Genomic DNA, 20338 nt, shown 5'->3' with positions numbered 1-20338 from the left:
AGACTTTTATTAAACTCTTGAGATTCAGAAAGCCTTCTCTGAGTTGCTATGACAAAATCCCACAGACTTGGGTAATTCCTTATTAGCATGTGGTTCTGGAGGCTGAGAAGTTCAAACCTGGGGGACCAGAATTCTTGCTGTGTCATTCTATGGTCTAAGGAGGGGGAGAGTGGGGAAGGAAGGGAAGAAGGACAGAGCCGAAACGGCACCAGATTCACCTCTTTATAAGGACTCCACACGGGGTAATCACCTTCGATCAGATACCACCTCCCAACCTTGTTGCATTGGTGGGTATGTTTCCAATACATGATTCCAAGGGGAATTATTAAGTATTATACAGTATTAAAGAACATCAAATAACTCCTGGGGCGGTAGCTCAATGGTAGAGCAATTAACCAGCATGTAAGAATATCAAATAACCCAGAAATTATGAGAAGAAAGATTTATTAATGAATTGATTCAACCATCTGTTTCATTGTCTTAGTCTCTGGAGCGCACTAGTGAATAATGAAAACAGGACTGTATTAAGCTTACATTTTAGTGTACATGAGAATATATAAACAAGAAGATACCTAGTTACCCCCACTGTACCACGGAGAAAGTAAAAACAAAGTAATAGCAGTGGTTAGGAGAGGCCTTGCTAAAGAGGATGTGAAAAAGAACTCACTAGATTCATGGGGCATGCAAGGCTTTACTTAATGGTGCAAATTAGGAATACAAGAGCTTCTCGGTGCATTCTCCCTGGTGTCAAATGACCTTATTTGTTTCATGAGTTTGGACTGAACCACTGAGATCCACGTAAGGTGTCTTTGTTATCAGGGATTTCAAAGCAGAAATTATGGAGAGAGTTTCAGTTTCTCTGTGTAGCCCTGGCTGTCCTGGAAGTCTATGAACCAGGCTGGTGTCAAACTCACAGAGATCTACCTGTCTTTGCCTCCAGAGTGCTGGGATTAAAGATGTTCACCACTGTCCAAGAGAGGGTTGTTATTATTATTATGTGTGTCTGTTGGATGCACACACATGGGAGTGTGACTATGGGTGGTGTGCAGAGGTCCAAGGAAACCATCAGACATTCTATTCTCTCTCTTTCTCTCTCTGCTTAGTCCTGTGAGACAGGGTCTTTCAGTGAGCCTAGAGCCAGGCTGACATCCAAGCAAGCCCCAGCCATTCTTCTTGTTAAACAAAATAATTCAACAACATAATCATGTGTAAAGTGCGGTCCCATACATAGGCTTTCTAAAACTCTAATATGTTAAATATACATACAAAAAATTAAGATGTGCATAAAACCTGTAACAGTGGTTACTCGTGATTGAAGAGAGATAGAACAAGAACAAATTTAAGGGGAATGAGGACAACAGAGAACTTCTGCTTTTTTCTTTTCTACCTCTGTGCTCTGAACTTACGTGGTTACAGCATGCTTAAATTTCTACCTGCATGATCTTGTGAACATACAAAAACATACAACATGATCCAATTTTTAAAATACATATACCAGCTCTGGGTGGTGGCACATGCCTATAATCCCAGCAGTTAGGAGGTAGAAGCAGGAGGATCAGGAGTTCAAGATCATCCTCCAGTGCCCACTGGCATTCATTTGAGGTTTAACTTCCGGAGGACTTGTGTTACATAACAGAGTGATTACTCTGCTCATCACAGTCACCGGAAGAGAGAAACGCTGAGCCTCTGCTCCTGTTCCCTCCCATCCATTGCTACCAGGCCAGGCGCGTGGGTGGTGGGTGGTGAACGCCTGCTTGTCTTTGTGGAGCTCTGAAGACAGCAGGAGGATGACAGTTTGAGGAAGATCAACTAACTGAAGGGGGCAGGGCACCATCTGTGCAACTGGGAAGAAGTTGTCATCTGTGCTAAGACCGCTGTTTTAAGGTCACCCACACCCCTGCAAGGAACCACCCACACCCCTCTAAGGAACTCCTCACCAATGTTCCCATAGGTAAGCCCAATAAACTCATTGGCGCACCAAACTAGACTTGGGTATAATCATTACTTTGGTTTGTCATGGGTGCCCTTATGCTGAGATGCTTTACAGATCCCCAGGAGAAGCTAACCCCTCTCCCCACGATTATTCTCACAGAAGACCAACAAACCCCAGAGATCTCAGTCTACACTCCAATCACCTCAACCTTGAAAAAGTAAATAGGATGTTATTTTTACAGTATTTTAGTATAAAAGTACATGTGATCTTTATAGAAAAATAAGGAAGAAGATTAAAATCCCTTATAATCCCACCATTCTGAAGCATGACTTTTGATATGTTGGTACAACCCAGTTATATCATTGCTGAGATCATGTATCCTAATGTAAGTGTTCTCGTGTAGCCTGTAGTATAAGCAGTTCCCATGTTGTAGCAGTCTGTTAATGACAGTAATTTGACTAATTTTATTGACCATGTGAATCTATGGCAGAAGAGTCTTGAGTTGGGAAGCAGTAATTCATAGAAGTTATTAGTACAATCAACCACTGGGGACCAGTACCATAGTGTCTGTTGGTTTCAGGACTCACACAGGTGACTGCACATAGCCTCCTTAATATCTCCAGTATCCTCTTGACCAGGAGATACTAGATCCTGGCCTTTCCGGAAGGTTTGCTTTTTCCAATCCCAAGTCAAGACAAGGGATATTAAATGTGTTTCTGGTAATCAGGTTCTGCATCTTCATCCGGAACTTCAGGATGCTTGAGAAGTGAATAGGTGATCGTATTCTCAACCTAGAGAAAGCAGAAATGAGTCCTGAGAGCTGCAGAGGGGTCTTGGGGAAAGCAGAGGAGCTGGGAGAGGGGAAAGGACACGCCCGGGCTCACTCACCTCAGTTTTGGCGACTTCTCCGAGATCAGGCATATTGTCTGTGGGCAAAAACAAGTGATCAGCCGGAGCACTGCTGGAAAGGGGGGGGGGGGGGCTGATACGCTGCTATTGAGGCTGCAAAACCAAAGCTCAAAGCAGAGCCAAGACAAGGCTTGCCAACGCCAACCCAGGCCTTCAGACTATGCAGTGTGGCAGTATATCCCTGGACCATCTTGGAGTCCAGCCTTCCCCGTTGGCCATGCTGGCAAAGGGAAACAAACAAGCGCCACATTCTTTTCAGACAATTGCTGGACGTTCCCAGCTGCAAACCAGAAGCTTTGGAGCTTTGGGAGGTTGGAGAGTGGGAAATATTCAGATCTGAGTGAAATCGAGTCCAGATTAGAAAGGAATGGCTTTTTCTCTACCGGACAAATGTAGTTCATTCTTGTGGAAGTGTTGAAGAACAAGTACTCTAACATTAAAAAGAATGAAAAAAAAATAGAGGAGGAGAAATAAAAGAAAGAAGAGAGAAAGGGAAGCAGGGAGAGAGGGAAGATGGGAAAGAGAAAGATAGAAAAAGGCAATATTTCTCTGAAAAATATCCCAAACACCACATTCTCTTATGCTTTTGCCCTAAGTTCCCTTTGCCAGTATGAAATGCAGCGCCAGTGTCCGTGAATCACCATTTTGGGAAGTGGGGGAAAAGGCAGAGACAATGCCTCCAGTCTCTTCCCCCAGCCCCTGCACACAAAGAGCCCTGTTTGCCATGCTCCAAATTCTGCCCCCACAACACGTTCAGAATTCCCCCTTTTAATACACTTCTTAGCAACGGCAGCAGCTAACGATGCCTTTAGGGGAAACCACCAGCTCCAGTACCAGGCTGCATAAACGCAGTAGGAAATGTGTTTACAGCAGAGTAGACAAAGCCAGGAGGGGGTAAACCCAGTCACGCTTAGCTTTTTTTTTTTTTTTTTTAGACCTAGTTTGATCCTAGATGCGGATCCGCACACGGGGCTGAAGGACACAGACCCTGCCAAAGCGAAGCTAAGGAAGGCTCTTTTGCTCAAGCTCTCATATCCGTTGGCTCTGCTCTGAGTCATGCGCCAGTCCCCTGAAGTGGACTCTCCAAGAAAGTCTTTCTCCTGCCTATTGCTGCTGTCATGGAAGCCCCTAGAGAAAACTTCACTTGCCTGTGTGCTTTGTCTTTCACTACCGTCAAAAATCGCCTGAAATACTCCCGCTCCTTCTTCATGCTTCCCCCTGTTCAGGGGCTGAAGGGTCACAATGGCTTTCTCTTCTCAGACCTATGACGGTTCCGGGGTCATCTAAACCGCTCACCCACCCAGCCGCTTCTTCATGGGGAGCGATCTACTTCAGATTCAGTTGTATGATGGTGAAAGGGTCAGGCCAGTGTTTATTTATTTATTTATTTATTTATTTATTTATTTATTTATTTATTTATTCGGGACAGGGTTTCTCTGTGGCTTTGGAGCCTGTCCTGGAACTAGCTCTGTAGACCAGGCTGGTCTCAAACTCACAGAGATCCGCCTGCCTCTGCCTCCCGAGTGCTGGGATTAAAGGCGTGCGCCACCATCGCCCGGCTCAGGCCAGTGCTTAATAAACCATAATGAGCGGGCATCAGAGTCAAGGTGTGCCCACGGAGCGTAACCTATGGGTACTGCTAATCCCCCAGAATTTCCTCAACTCAAATCTCCTCTCAATATGCTACTAAAAGTTGAGCCGTACCAAGCCTCCCCTTACTCCTCCACAGGGAAACACACTGGAAAATTCTCCAGGGTTACCTCAGACCTCTTCCTTTCCTCTAAGGGGTCTCCCTTCTTAATCTCATTGGCCGCCATCATACAACCGTTAAGCCTATCCTTTACCAGGTCTGCCACATCTCCCTGGAAAGATCCAAATGCCTCTGAAGTCCTGCTCTGGAAATGTCTCCAGACTCCTTGTTGGTCAGAAGTTTAGTCACAATCCACCGTCTTTCTCTCCCCCGAACCAAAGTTCCTTTTCTCATCTCTAGTGAGAGCCTCCCTAGGGCCAAGAGCTAGACTCAGAGCTGACCAAGGGATTTGAGTCCCAGCTGTGCTCCCCCTGCTCCTCCCTCTCCTGGACTCCCACTGAAACTCACAATAGCTGTTGCTTGCTGGCTCCAGTCCACATGGAGGCCCTGGGCTGCCCGGCACTGAACCCTCACAGGGCATGCTGTACTCACCTAGTTCCTTGGGAAGGGTATCTCCCATTTCCCTGTGATCAGGGTTTCCTGGGAGAGCTAGGAGGGGCATGTAGGAAGTTAGTAACATTATGGGATGAGTCCTGGATCAAGGAGCAGGGTCAGAACTGAGTTAAAAGCAACATAGACCTTTCCCTCTGGTGGTCGTCCACGCTCCTCTCGGCTTCCCAGTTCCCCTGCCCAGGAGCCTCTCCAGTTTATGGTGACTAACCCAAGAGAACACCAAGGGATGTCACAAAAACCACTCCACTGCATCTTTCTCAGGTGTGCCTGGCCATTTTAGAAGCTTAATCTTGTGGTTGGGTATAGTAGCCCTGGTTTTTAAAGTACAATCTTTTGGCTGGACGTATGCCTTTAATTCCAGCATTTGGGAGACAGAGAAAAGAGGATCTCTGTGAGTTTGAGGCAAGCCTGGTCTACACAGTGAGTTCCAGAGCAGCTAAGACTACAAAGTGAGACCTTTCCTAGAATAAAAAGTGTAATCTTTCTCTCTGCATCTCTCAATATTTACTTATCACCTGGAACTGAATTCCTATGAATTGCAACTGCAAAGCATGTTACAAGGTATTAGATATTAGTTAGTGGTAGCATTTTCTCCTTCTCAGTGACTTCCATTGACCTATCCACAACATTCCCCATCTCTACAGGTCCTAGAATGTTCTTCCACTTCGCCTAGCTAAAGGCTACCCCCAGACTTCACCCTTCTCCACTGTGGCTAACAGCTCACACTTTTACGTGCTCTTTACTGTCTGTTAGGCACCGGTACAAAGGGTTCAGATTCACTCACTGTCATAACACTCCTGTAAGGTGGGTCCCACAGTGGTCTTCATTTTTCAGACTAGTAAACTGAGCATAGAGGTTGAGTAATGTACTCAACGTTGAATATTTGCTGAGCTGTGAGCTGAGATTTGAACCACAGCAATCTGGTCCCACTGTGTGTATTTCAATCGCCACACTATCCGGGCTCCTCAAGGAAGCCTTCTCCAACTGCCCCAGCCAGGCGGCCTGCCACAGTTCGTTAAACTGTGTTTAATGTGTCTTAAACACATTAAAATCTCATGTGTTAAATGCTTGGTCACCAGGTGGAATAACTGGGAGGAAGCGGAAGCCTTGAAATCATGTATAGAGTGGGAAGTCTTTAGGTCATCAGGGACATGCTCTTGAAGACTGTGGCATCTCCCATCTCTTCCTTGGTCACTTTGCTTACTGGCCATAAGGCGAGCAGCTTTGCCCCACTGTGCACTTCCTCTATGACAATCTAGCTTGTCATAGGTCCAAAGCAATCAGGCCAATATGCACTGAGTCCCTACAAAAGTGTGTTAAAAATAAACCTTTTTGTTTATTGACTGACTTGCTTAAATATTTTGAGATAGGATTTTGAACTTGCCATCCTCCTTGGCCTCCTGAATGCTGACATGTATTTACCATTGTGCCCAGGAACTATTTCTCTTCATGGGTGGATTATCTGCAGGACATTGTCACAGTGACAGAAAGCTGATAAACACATGGGGTTATGAAATCTTCCCTTTGTAAAAGTTTACACAGGATCTTGCTGTGTAGCACAGGCTGGCTTCAGACTCATCCTTCAGCCCAGGCTGGCTCCAGAGACTTTAAAAAAAAAATCTTTATTTCTTGTTGTATGTGGTATACACTCTAGCACATCCATGATGGTCAGAGGACACCTTTTTGGGATCAGTTTCTCTCTTCCCACCTTAACTTGGGTACCATAGACTGACTGAACTAAGATCACAGGGCTTGTATTGCAAGCACCTGTACTGACCGAGCCATCTCACTAGGTGTGGCTTCAGCCTCTCCTCCCTTCTATCTTACCATCCTGGGGTCACGGAATGTGCTGCGACCTCCAGCGCCTCATCACAGCGCTATCATCTCATCGCTCTAACCCCCTCTTGTATGCATCCCCTTGCACCTCTGTCTGCTTCACGATGCTGAGAACTAGCGGAGGGCAGAAAGGGAACTGAACACCTCCATTGTCCAGCACAAGGTGGTGGTAAATCACCAAGCTTGTTCAAGTCTGGTTTAACAAATGAATTTCTAAGTAGACGAATGAACATGACGGCACTATATCAAAAGCAAATAAGTCTCTAAGCCCTAGCTAGCCCCAGCTAAGTAGGAACTGATAAGAGGGTTCAGAGAAAGCCACTCACCTGGAGCCTGTTTTTGCTTGATGTAGATCAAGGATACCAGGATAATAACAAGAGTTGCTACAGCAATCCCAGTGACAGCGGCTACAATTGTCAAGACCGGTACAGAGCTGCTGCTGGATCTGGGCTCTGGAAAAGACAGAGGGGGTGAAGGTAGTAAGTTCTCTCTGTGTATTCGCCCTTCCTCCAACGCTATGCCCAACGTCTGTCACCTAGAGTTGCTGTGTCCGGGTCACCTCAGAGGTGTAACACATCACCCTGAAACCTCATCTGCATAGGTTTCTGTGCACAGAGTTGTGCCGCCCCAATAACCGAGTGCTTCTACCAAACTAATGAGGGCACACCGGCGAAGATGTAGGAGCAGAGGGGACAGCCCAGACGCAGTGGGGAGGGGGGATCTGAAGCCTCCCACAGTTGGCGGCACCACCACTGTCTAGAACATGTCGGGCCTTCGAGAATGAATGACTATTAAATGAGATGCAAGAAGTTACACTTCAGCTCTTAGGGATGTCTAGGGACGCAGAGAACCCATGCACCCATGACAGGGCTCTGTTTCTCTGCTGCCCCGCAGTCCTGCCACCCGCCACCCGCAAGAGAGGAGCTCTGGGCTGGGCCCACTTGCCCTCACCTGGCAGGGCCTTCACTGCTCTCCTCTTTGCCTCCCAGCCCAGTTTTGCTGCTGTGACATTCCTAAAGCTCCATGTGGGACTTTAGCCTTTGTCTGTCGTCTCCTCCTCTCCCTTTCCAACATCCTGACAGAGGCCCCGTACCTTGGACAGTGATGGTCACAGACCTCGACTTGTGTTGTCCCCTTCCTAGGTATCCTGTGCAGTGGTAATCACCGCTGTGGCTGTGATTTGCTTTGGAGATGGAGAAGTTACCGTTGGACTGACGATATTTTATAGGTTTTCCATTCTGGTATAATGTGATCTTGTTCAGGGGTTTGCTCCTCCAGCTATGGCACCTCAAGATGATGGTTTCCCCTTCCTCAAACACGAGTTGAGGGGTCTGGAGCAGCAGCCAGTCTGAGCGACACAGAAAGACCATCGGACTCAGAGGGCCTGGGCTCAGTCCTGAGACACAGGTTACCCTTCCTGGCAGGATATGATCTGCTAAGGGCGAGAGAGCTTTACTTTGACATCAGACAATCTTGATCTCTGATACTAGCTTCGCTCATTCACAAGCTCATTAGTCTTGGGCAAGTCAGTGAATTCTTCTGGGCCTCAATTTCCTCATCTGTGAAATGGGCATTGTCAGATTTTGCAGCTACACTAGTTCTTGGTGTACAATAGTCTCCTTCCTTTTTTGAGAGAAGGCAGCTATGGCCCTGTCCTGTCAGGGAGAATACAAGAGATGGAGATACAGGAAAGGGGAAGGAATCCAGCCTCATGGGTGTGAAAAGAATACGACAGAGCCTTCCCTTTGGAAACTTCTGAAGCAAATAGAAACAGGTGTGGACCTACGGTTCAGCATGGCCAGAGGAAAGTCGTCAGCTTGCTGAGCACATACTGGTGAGAGGAAGGCACTAAGAGTGATAGCTAGCGACAGTAGTCGACAATGCAGTCTCGCGGTGGCCTTTCAGTGGAGAAAATCTGAGTCTTATAAAATCGTTGATCTGCCCAGAAAAGAATTGATAAGCCCTGCCCTGTTCTGGATACTGCAAACATGGAAAAGGACGAGACACGGCTTTTCACCTCATGTGTCCGCAAGCTGGTGGAAGAAAAAGAAAGACAAGGACACCCAGGACTGTGAAGGAAAGAGATCAGGAAAATACCCACGCTCTCCAGAACCTCAGGGAGGAGACATTAGCCTTCTCGGCTAAGCAGAGGAGAAAGCTGAACTCAAAGTTAAATAAATAACCGTATTTGTATAGACGACTCTTTCCACAGCCTGGGTTCACTTGTGGGCTAATGGCATTTTTCTGAGTGTCGTGTAACAGCAGGGTTTCTATGAAATAGGGACTTCCTTTTTCTGTCTTATTCAGCTGTCTGTCTTTGTCCATGAACCTCTGTTGCTGAATCAGGACTACCACAAAAAAAAAAAAAAAAAAAAAAAACCAGCTCTTCACACATGCTGAGGAATTTCTCAGGAAGTCGCAAGCCCTCCACGTGCCTGCGGCGGACCAAGCACAAGGGAGGGTTAACAGGGAAACAGTAGACAAAAGTCCCCCAAGCAACTCTTAGTGATGCTTCCCAGAAACCAGGCCACCCCTTTTCCTGCGCCACTCCATCCCACCCCCAACTTCCTGGTATCCCAGCTCCTTCCTGGGCCCGTCTACTAACCGGCAATCACTTGCAGTTGTACGGGGTCGCTGAGGATGTTCTCCTCCAGTCTGCACCGGTATTCTCCACTGTCATTGACTGTGGCTTTAAACGTGTAGTTGGGCCGGACCTGGCTCCGGAGAGAGCTCCCATTGTGGAGCCACTGGGTCGAATAGTTCCCAGGGTTGTGGGTCCCTTCGCACGTCAATGTCACACTGTCTTCCTTGAGCACCTGGATCCATGGGGGCTCAAGTTTCACCACGGCCTTCGGGAGATCCGCTGAATTTCGGGGAGAGAGAAGGCAACATGAGGCAAGGGAGCCCCAAGAGCCTAAGCGGGCTCCGAGTCTCCGGTGAAAAGGCACCCGTATTCCTACGGAGTGCACCAAGGGTGGAATCCGGTACAGAAAACTTCTTCCTCGAAATTCATCTACTCATTCCGTCCCACAAGCCCAGAGAACTCATAAGGAATGTAATTGACTCTCAGCAGGGTGGAGCAAGGGAGAAGGCTGGAGAGGGCCTTCTTAACTTTCAAACCAGACAATGTGGGTGCCTATTTAACACATTAAAGCATACCTGCCTGCCAGGGTTTCCTGGTATCCCTCAATCCCTACCTAATATAGGATGGGATAAGGCTGCCATATCTGGCTCCCTCCCTGAACTCTCCAACCCAAGTCCTGGGCTGCCCTTCCCCCAGAGGGTCTTCCCTGTATAATAAGACACATGGGACAGTCTAGACAGATAGTAGTTTTCTATGTGCTTGAATCTTATTCGGGGGTGGGGGGGGGTTGGCGGCTTGCTTTCTTTTCCTTCCTTCCTTCCTTCCTTCCTTCCTTCCTTCCTTCCTTCCTTCCTTTCTTTCTTCCTTTCTTTCTTTCTTGTTTTGTTTTGCTTTGTTTTTGCAACAGGGTTTCTCTGTGTAGCCCTGGCTGTCCTGGAACTTGCTCTGTAGACTAGAATGGTCTAGTCCTCAGAGATCTACCTATGTCTACCTCCAGAACACTAGGATTAAAGGCATGCACTGCCATACACAACTGTTTTTGTGTGCGATTTTGTTTGATTTTAAAAAGTCTTTGATACATATAACTATTTATTAATGTATGGTGCTTCAGTACATGCACACAATGTGTAATGGGCAGAGTTATTTGGATAGCTATCACCTCACACGTTGAATGTTCAAATCCTCTATTCTAGCTACTGTGAAATTTACAATTAATTGTCAACCATAATTACTCTTCGTGGTGCTTTGAGTGAAAATAGCCTTCATGCATAGGAATGGCACTATTAGGAGGTGTGGCCTTGTTGGAATAGGTGTGGCCTTATTAGAGGAAGTGTGTCACTGGGGGTGGGCTTTGAGGTTTCAGATGCTCAAGCCAGGCCCCGCTGTCTTTCTCTCTTCCTGCTGCCTGCTAATTCAGAAGTAGAACTCTCTGCTACCTCTCAGGTACTGTGTCTGCCTGCTTGCTACCATGTTTCCCACCATGATGATAATCTGAACTATAAGCCAGCTCCAATCAAATATTTTCCTTTATAAGAGTTTCCGTGGTTATGGTGTCTCTTCACAGCCACGGGAACCCTAACTAAGACAACCTTCTTTATAGCACATTAGAACTTGCTCCTCATATCTAACTCTACCTCTGTATCCATTAACCATCTTGTCTCCATCCTTACCCTCTCCTCCACCCTTCCCAGGCTCTGGTCATTTACTCTCTGCTTCTTTGAGATCAACCTTTCAGACTCTCGATTTGACTTAGAGAGTAGAAGGCAGTTGAGGACAAGGACAGACCTCTCATTGTTTGAGATAATTGGTCACTTCTCACTATAACAGAACCAGAAGAATTGCTATACTAGCCAGCCATGCTTTCTGACCACTCGCCTCCCCTGACAGAGGGGAGGAGGAGAAGGGCAGGAAGTCTTCTGGGAACAATAGCCTTTTCCTGGTCCTGACCCAGTCCTGAGCTTGGTTGCTGGCACATTCTGAGCACTTCCGGGCAGATCTTTGGGGGAAGAGGGAGGTGACACATAGGACAGTGATAAGGTATGAAAAGAGGACTCACCATGTGTCCCAGCAACAAGATCTGTAAGAAAGGAAGCAAACATCAACCAGGGTCTGGACTTCCACACTGAGACATGCCTACCCAGACCCAGAGGCCCCTCACCCCCATAGCCCAACCTTCACGTCAATACCTTCCCCTGGGATTGCCTAAATGAAATACACTTTCAGAAATATTTGAATTCTGTCCCCAATAACATCTGTGCTGTGACGCTTTCACTAGGCCGAACACTTTGACTGTCAAAATTTACATGTGATTTGTATTTCAGTAGACTTTGCCAAGATCCAGCCTGAGAGCAGGGATTTTCTTTTGTGGGGAGGGTCTACAGATCACACAGGTAGTCCATAATCCTTAGGGGAAAGAGAAAATACGCATGACAAACCATTATCACCTTAGCACTTGTGTCCTTAGAATGCCCCATGAACATATATGTAAGTGTGTGTGTGTGTGTGTGTGTGTGTGTGTGTGTGTGTGTAATGTTTGCGAACAGATGAACATCAAATGAGACCATACCAGAAAAGTGTTCTCCGGCCTGGTCTTTCACTAAGCAATACAAGATCTAGTAGCTGAGTCTGTTCTATGTTGTCATTTTTAACACCTGTGCCCTATCCTACGATTTGATTTTCCTGTATTTTATCTCACATCCCTATTGCTTAACATTTGGTCTTCCAGTTTTTGCTGAAAGGCAAATTTGATAGGAGGAAGAAACAACAGAGGGACACCATGGGGCCAGAGAGATGGCTCAGCATTTAAGAATACAGGCTGCCTTCCCAGAGGACCTGGGTTTGATTCCTAGCACCCATATGGTGGCTCACAACCATCCAACTCCAGTTCCAGGGGCTCTGGCATCCTCTTCTGGTCTCCCTGGGCATCAAGCACATGTGTGGTGCACAGACATACATGTAGCAAAATACTCATTCACAAAAATTAAACTAAAAGAAAAGAACACTAGATTTGTAGCTTCCTTTGGGGGCAGATGGAATGACCCATGGAGACAGAAATGGCTTCCCAAGTAGAAGCCGAGCATGGAACGGGAATGCTGAATGGGAGGATGGAGCTCTATGCACGGCTGTTGGGTATAATAGCCAAGCAGGTCCTGTGATAACTAGAGCCCAAAGTGTGTGCTGTGTATGGGTACATTTATGCATCCGTCCATGGTGGGAGCTTTCGCTTGCACTTGTGCTGAAAACGTCACGAGCCTCCCAAGTCTGAATCCTTTCAGGGATAAAAGTGTGAAAATGAGTGCCGAGGAAGGGATGCTGCAAGGGGAGTGATGCTCTGGCAGCCCAGAAAATGGGATTCTGACCCCCGTGCCACCGCATCTCAGTATGTACACACAACCAATCCATCCTTTTGTAATCCCGGAAAGTGCACTGACTATCTCCTGCCCTGCCGTTCATCCTGAGTGCCCCTAAAGGAAAAGATATAAGTCCCGGATCCCCACTGAAGCCAGCCAACAGTCTGATGATAAGACTAAGCATGTGTGCAACCTAATACTTAAAAGACTTTTTGGTTTTGACACAATCTCATTATGTAACCCTGACTGACCTAGAACGTGCTATGTAGACTAGTCTATTCTTGTACCCACAGAGATCTATCTACCCAGTTCTGCTTTCCTAGTGCTACCCACCGCATCCTATGAAATAGATGCTCTCAATGCCTTTAGAAGAATATAGACAAATGTTATGGAGCTTCAGAGGAGGGAGAGAGTCTAGGACCTTGATTTTGGCTGGATTTTGTCTAGGTGGGAATGAGAGAGAGTGGTGTTCGACAAGAAGCTGCAAGTAGTCTGTAACTGTGACAGACAGAAAGGGAATATTCCCTAAGAAAGATGTTGAGATATTTGTCAACATGCTCAGGAAGTTGCAGACTGGTTGTTGCTTTGGTCTGTTTAGGACACCCTCAGTAATGAGAGTCAAAGCTGAAGATAGAGGTAGACGTCACATTCCGGAGAACCGTTGTTGCCAAATGAAGTGAGTGGCAGCGAGTCAGAGAATCATGCTATGACTTTATCATGGTGGTGGTTAGTCTTCATGGTCAACTTGACTAGATTTAGAATCACCATGGAGACATCTTTAATTGTGTCAAAAAGGGTGTTTCTGGAAAGGTTTAACATAAGTGCTAAAACCCACCCTAAATGTAGGTGTGGTTTAGTAGGTCCAGTAGACTGTGTTCCCAGCCTGAATGAACAAGAGGAGCAAGCCAGCTGTGTACTAACGCTCATCTTTCTCCTGACTGCTTCCTGGCTGCGGGTGTGAGGTGGCCAGCCCAGGCTCCTGTCACCTTCCCACCACAATGTCCTTGAATTCTATGCCAAAATAAACCCTTCCTTAAGTTGCTTTTGCCTGGTGTTTTGTCAAAGTAATGAGAAAAGTAATTAAAAAGTGTTAAAGTAATGCACAATGGCCTTGCAGAGGTAACTTTACTTCTCTCTACTTCGATCCACTTGCTTATAAATGGAAACTTATAAATTTATGGCAATGCCCATGCCATAAACTGTTGTAAGGATTGGGTGATAATGCAGATACCGCATCTGTGCGTTGCCAAAGGCGCCATTTGAGACCCTTTTAAATGATCATGAACAAACTTTCAAAGTTTGATGTTTAGTTCAGTAAACAATAAGAAGTTCACATTGGGGCTGAAAGTGTTGTGTCAGACTAATTGGGACAGAGGAAGTGCAAGAGATTAGCAAGAAGAAGACGGTGATCTAGAATGCATGTTCATGGCTTCTTCATCCCTTGTCTTTCTCATCTGCAGTGACCCTGCTCTCATATAGATTAGCCACACAGACCCATGTTACACCTCAAGGAAGGCCTTGTGATTATCACTCCCAGCCACACCAACTTCAAAACCACAAAATCAAATGTTCCAGGCTTCAGTCACAACAATGAACCTCCTTCTTTTTCCTCCCATTTGCCCAAGTACAGCCTCTATAGTCGCCCGACCACAACTTTTATCTCACCACTATCTACCTCTAAGTCCACCCCCCCCACACACCTCTAGCTTAGAGTCCGTGTTACATCATTACCTCACCCCATTGCAAATCCCTTTATCTTCTTGTTGCTGTTGTTGTTGGAGCCCAAGCTGGCTTCACACTTGTCAGGTAGCCCATGTTGGTCTTGACCTCCAGTCCTTCCTGCTTCTACTTCCCAAATACCATGAATGGATCCCCTTATTTACCCTTTTGACTCTATCAAACGCATCAATAGTCCCCCATGACTTTGCTTCCTCATCTGCAATTGACAATAGGGAGTAAAGAAGCCCCACATGTGAGAAAAACATAAGGGGCAAGACTGAGAAAAATTAGCATTTAATTAAAGCATGAAGTTGATAAATGTGCATGAGCAGGGGAGAGGTGCTATTTCTCATGCAATTAGAAATATTAGAAAGATAAGAAAACTTGTAAGGAGATGATGCTGTTAGATTTTGAATATAGTGTTGTTTCTAAGCTGACAAATCTACTTATAGATGTCTCATCAACAGGCAGGTAAATTAAAGTCTACAAAGGAAGGACAAATAAGTGACATAGAAGTAATAACTGAAAATCTGAGTGTGTGAGATTAGCAAGGAGGCTGGCACAGTGCATGAAAAGGAGAAAAAAACAGATACGTGGAAGGGAGAAACCATCATTTATATGTTCATTCTATATTCAACATACATGAGAACTATGCTCTTGTCCAATGCAGTCAATAGAAGGAAGACGAATACCTTGTACTTTAGGTCAGAAAAACTGCCTGTTCTGTTCTCTGACACGTCTCCAAATCTAGTCTCTGGCACAAAGAACTTAGAAGAATCAACTGAAGCACAGGTAGGAAAAGGCAAGCGTAGTGTCCACACTGCTGGCGGAGGAAGATCCCTTGTGGATGAAAGGGGAGCATGACGAGCAGGTACTGGAGCTTTATCTGGAGTCAAAGGGCCAGCCCTGAAGACACTTAGAAAGCACCAAGCATTCCCATAGCTGTCCTGGAAGATTCCAGAGCTACACAGGGTCAAAGGCGGGACCAAGCAAGACACAGTCAAAGGGTGTTATAGTATTAAATCAAGGGATGAAATCCTAAGTGTGTTTTCCCAGAAAACCATGGGAAAAAATAGAGATTCAGCGAAAGAAAATGGAAGAAAATGCCATTCTTGGGAGCCTTCACCATGCCAAGCTTGGGAGTCTTCACCAGTTGATTGATGGCTGTGCAGCACAAATAGAAAGGCATATGCATCTCTAGGACTGAGCCTTCCCATGTGAAAACCCAGCTATCTGGTGTCACTCTAATATACCTACTTGTGGGCAAATAGTCTCTCTTCCATACCGCTCTCCCTGGTAGCCAAGTCCTACCCAGCACTGACAGCTGAGGTCCCTCAGGGCTGACCAGATTTCACTATGAGTCATAGCATGTAACATAGCATGGGGCAGGGGGTAGGGCGGCTGTATGCTCTCCTCTCAGAGGTGTGGGTAGAAACCCCAGAACTGAGCTTTGAAGACGATCCCTCAACAGGACTCCGTTACTGTACTTCACCCAGACTCTTCTATTCAACCAGCCCCCATTGCTTTCTGCCCTCTGGCCCACAGGAGAGACCAGGACCAGGAATCTTCCTCTGTCTCAGTCTAAGACCCCCAACCCTGACTTTCTTACTATGCAGAAGCCAAGACCAAGCCCCATGGTCTATGCAGTGAAGGAGGCAGGAGATATTTCTCTGGCCCCATAACTCCAACTTGCCCAGATTTGTGATGATCTGAACCTAAAATCCCAGGACAGCCCGGACCTTCTTGTGCCTGCCCTTATATATAAAGGGGGGAGGGGTCCTTCTGGTGGATAGAGTGGCTTCATAGGCACAGAGAACATCCATTGTCACCCCCTCAGATGCATCTTAGTGCCCTCTCCCAACTCTTGTTGGGAGCAGCACTAGACACCTTGCCTAGATTTGGTCCTACGTGAATCACAAATTCAATGGGAAACTGGCTGATTGATAAATTTATCACTCAAGTCTAGGGCACTAGATTTCCCTTAGAGAAGGTGCTGGTGGGGAGGGTGGTAGTACATCAGGGACCAGAGTACCAAGTGACAGTAGGTTCTAATGAGAAAGGGTTAGTGCAACAGGGACCTGGGTACCAAAAGACAGGAAAACAAGCAACAACAAAAACTCCTGCCAGCTTTGATTTTCAAAGCCCAGCCAGGCTGTTACAGCCTAGTTCTTAGCCTGCTACCTACCGACATGCTTCCTGTGCTATGTCCATCCCTGCACAAGTCCAACCCCAGCCCAGGTGTCCTTGCCCCTGCTTCCCTTCTGGAGGTTCTGACTTACTTAGCACAGCTGCCCACAGTAGCACTTGGCACCAAGTCTGGGAGAGTATGCAGGCAGCCCAGTTGCTCTCCGGGGGGAGAGGTAAGAATGATGGGATTCGCATCGTTCCTGGAGCGAGTCAGCTGCAGGCACAGGCTTCTCTCCAGCCCTGGCAGACTGTAGCCAGAGAACAAATTCTGGAGTCCAAATGAGGAAGTAGAAAGAAACGGTCTGTTTAATCATTGGCTCCTCCCCTTCCACCCTCTTTCCTTTCTTCTTTACTAGAAGAGTCAGGACTGACGGAGTGAACTTGGTTCGGCTCAAGTCACAAAACATTGAGAAACTGAGACCCAGCTCCCTGCTTGTTCTGCTGGAGCCACAGCCGACCTGGGACTCAGACGGGAGATGGCCACCCAAACTCAGCTCAGACATCATTTGCCTCAGTCTCTCTGTTCCTCAAGAAAGGGGACGAAGTATGGTAGACAAGAATCTTCTGGAACTTCTGTAGACGAAAAGCAAGAACAGATATGAGACGAGCAATAGGAGAGCATTCATCCCCCAATCTCCCTCTGCTCACCCCACCAGTGAGCACCAGTTTGTGCCCTGGTTCTTAACCCTGGTCCATTTTCCCCATCACTGGTCTCACCACTGTGGCTTTAGTGAAAGATCATAGGTTTCCAAGCTGTGAGACCGAGTCTGAGTATCAGGGAGCTCCTGAGAGCTCCTGGCTCCTGGGCTGTAAAATGAAGATCGTCATTTCTACCCACTCAAAGTTTCTCAGCTTCTGCGGCACCCATACTTTCAGCAGAAAAAAAAAAATTAAGCAAGTTGTTATGTAACCCAGGATGGCCTGGAACTGGCTGTGCTGCCCAAGGTAGCCTCAAGCTTAAGCTCCTGCTGCCTCAGCCTCCAGGATACTAGGATTGCAGGGATGTAGGAAGTGGGGGGCTAGGGATGGGTCACCCCACATTAGTTGTCACATAACTCTCCTGAGGCATTGTGGGGTGTTTAGCAATACACCCTGCTGCTGCCCAGCAAGCAGCAGTGATATTGCTCAGCTGTGAAAGAAAAGGGTCCCAAGGCTTTGAATAAGGTGGGCAAAACTGTCACTGTTGAAGAACCACTTGTATTCAAGGTTACTAGAAAATAAAAAGAACATGAAGGTATCATGAGTGGATGCTGTTTTTGTTTTTCTTACCTCCTTGTCCTCAGATCATGAGATGTTCTGGGATCAATTTTAGGGCCCTCTTCTGGGGCCTCTTTCCCAAATTCCCTTTCAGGAAGCAAGCTGTAATACTCAAGGAAATGACATAAAACCATCTTACATTCTGAGGTCTTCAGAAACCTTCAACAGTTCCACCCTATCTACCATATGACTTTACTACTATCTTACCTCCCTGCCAGCTTTTATCTGACTGTTAACCTGTGGGAAAGAGCAACGGTATGACATCAGTTTAAATATCATTAGAAACTAAAACATAAGACCAGAATGTAGTTAACATAGCAAGAAACAAACTCGATAATTATTGTGTAAACACAGGAATGCTAACCAACTATAGAGGACGCACTAGACTTGCCTGATTTAATGCAACAAGAAAGGATTACTATCCTCCATTAGCGCGTGTAGATCCTATGGGGCAGAGTCAGAACACAAAGCCGGGTGTGCTCGTTATTAAAGGTTCCGGTCTTACTGCAGCATTCAAGCAGCTTTCCAATCTCTCCAGGAACTGCCTTTGGGCCTGTGTGCATTAACTTTTGCACTAAGCCTTTGTCTTAGGGTTTCTATTGCTGCAATGAAACACCATGGCCAAAAAGCAAGTTGGAGAAGAAAGGGTTTATTAAGGAAGTCAGGGCAAGAACCTGGAGGCAAAAACGGATGCAGAGGCTGTGGAGGAGTGCTGTTTACTGACTTGCTGTCCATGGAGTGTTCAGCCTACTTTCGTAGAGAATGCAGAACCACCAGCCACAGGATGGCACCACCCATAACAGTCTGGGCCCTCTCCTATCAATCCCCAATTAAGAAAATGCCTTACAGCTGGATCTTACGGCGGCGGCATTGTCTCTATCGCCGTTCCCCCCTTTCAGGTAACTCTAACTTGTGTCCAGTTTATGTGACCCTAACCAGGACAACCACTGAGTGTCCCTCAGGCTTGAGAATGGCTGGATGACACAGTGGTGCCAGCTGAGAGGAGCCTCATTTGTTTGCATGACGTGTGTGGTTTTCTCTGGGTACCCAGATGTGAATATGTCCGGAAAGCGTGGCACGCCGCACATGTTACTCTTTTGAATTTTCTCAGGCCCAGCCATCTCACCGAGCTGGAAGAAGATAAAATCCTCTGGATGACCTATTAAGTGAGACCCTCACAAAGCCATCCCTGGCAAGTCCAGGATCGCTACACTGAAACAAAACTTGGAGTTTCTTTCCCATCACACCTGGGCAAGGACTACAGAGGAGACATGTCTAAAAGGAAATGGTTACAAACACAGGGATACACACCTGAAAACTGGAATAAGCCAACCAAAGAGGAAGAGTCCTCAAAAGGGCCGCATGACAGGAAGCGTTTTTCTAGTCCTGGAAAAGGTCAAAGTGGCAGAAAAATCATGGAAGTCCATTGGTAAAGAACAAGATGGCCAGGCGTGCCAGCATTTACCTGCAATCTCAACCATCAGGAGACTGAGGCAGGAGGATGGTGATCTCAGTGGAAACTTGGATTGACATAATGATCCAAGGCTTGGGGAGAGGAAGGGAGGGGAGCAGAGAAAAACATAGCTCAATAAAATCAATTTTTAAAAATTGATGAAAAAAATGATCCAAGGCTACTACCCTGGGCTACATAGAAAGATCCTATCTCAAAAGATTAAAACCAACAAGAATGACAGCCAGAGATCACAGGTTTCAGAGACAGGCCAGACCAAAGCCTGGTCCTCTCACAGACATACAGTCCTGAATATATTTGCCATTGTTTCCAAGCTCTGTGAAATGGAGATTTTCTTAGTGTTGAAGCACAGCCTGCACCTTTAAGCCCCAAACAAAGCCTGACTCGGGCTGTGCCTCTTCACAACTCTCTCAGCTTTCAATTGAGGCTCCTCCACATTTTGTCACACGCACTATGGTGAACTACACCATGTCATATGAAATTTCCCGCCACCTTCGAAAGTTTACAAAAGTCAGCCTTTCCTTTGTTCGGGGGATCGCTCTGAGACTCCCCATGGGGATCTGGTCCAGAGGTGATTGAAGGCTGCTGCTCTCTGAAAAGGATTCCCTCGCTTACCCCACCATCCCTCTTGTGATGCTTCCCACCCCACCCCGCCCCGGTCTCTCTCTTATTCCACTATTACTGAATGTCTGCTCTGAGCTTTAAAAAGAAACTCCTTTAAAGACCTACCATGTTTGTAACTCCATATATTACACGGTTTCTGCTTGGTGCTCTCCCTCCCACCTCGGGGCTGATCATGGCCTTGAGGCCCTCTCATAATAACTCATTGAAGGGAATTCTGTAGCAGCTTCCACCACAGCCTTTGCTTTACCTTTTTTTTTAACAGTAT

The 20338-nt window shown here is 46.6% G+C and overlaps 1 protein-coding gene across 2 annotated transcripts; it reads right to left on the bottom strand.

Annotated features, from left to right (window-relative positions):
* Nucleotides 1-427: 427 nt before the first annotated feature.
* Fcgr2b (Fc gamma receptor IIb) lies at nt 428-17005 on the bottom strand. 2 transcript variants are annotated; one of them, XM_050158090.1, is made up of 8 exons: nt 16814-17005; nt 11522-11542; nt 9487-9744; nt 7975-8229; nt 7208-7333; nt 4941-5081; nt 2822-2859; nt 428-2724 (listed from the first exon to the last, which is right to left on the bottom strand). In XM_050158090.1, exons 1-8 carry the CDS (start codon nt 16914-16916, stop codon nt 2638-2640), a joined length of 1029 nt encoding a protein of 342 aa, XP_050014047.1. In that variant the 5' UTR covers nt 16917-17005; the 3' UTR covers nt 428-2637. The 2 variants fall into 2 exon arrangements, with proteins under 2 accessions (XP_050014047.1, XP_050014046.1); XM_050158089.1 differs by lacking the exon at nt 4941-5081 and having other exon boundaries at nt 16814-17002.
* Nucleotides 17006-20338: the final 3333 nt, after the last annotated feature.

Source organism: Alexandromys fortis, unplaced genomic scaffold, assembly GCF_014885135.2.
Source record: "Alexandromys fortis isolate MF-2015 unplaced genomic scaffold, M_Fortis_MF-2015_v1.1 scaffold_106, whole genome shotgun sequence".
Taxonomy (NCBI): domain Eukaryota; kingdom Metazoa; phylum Chordata; class Mammalia; order Rodentia; family Cricetidae; genus Alexandromys; species Alexandromys fortis.
This window is presented reverse-complemented; position numbering and strand designations above follow the sequence as displayed.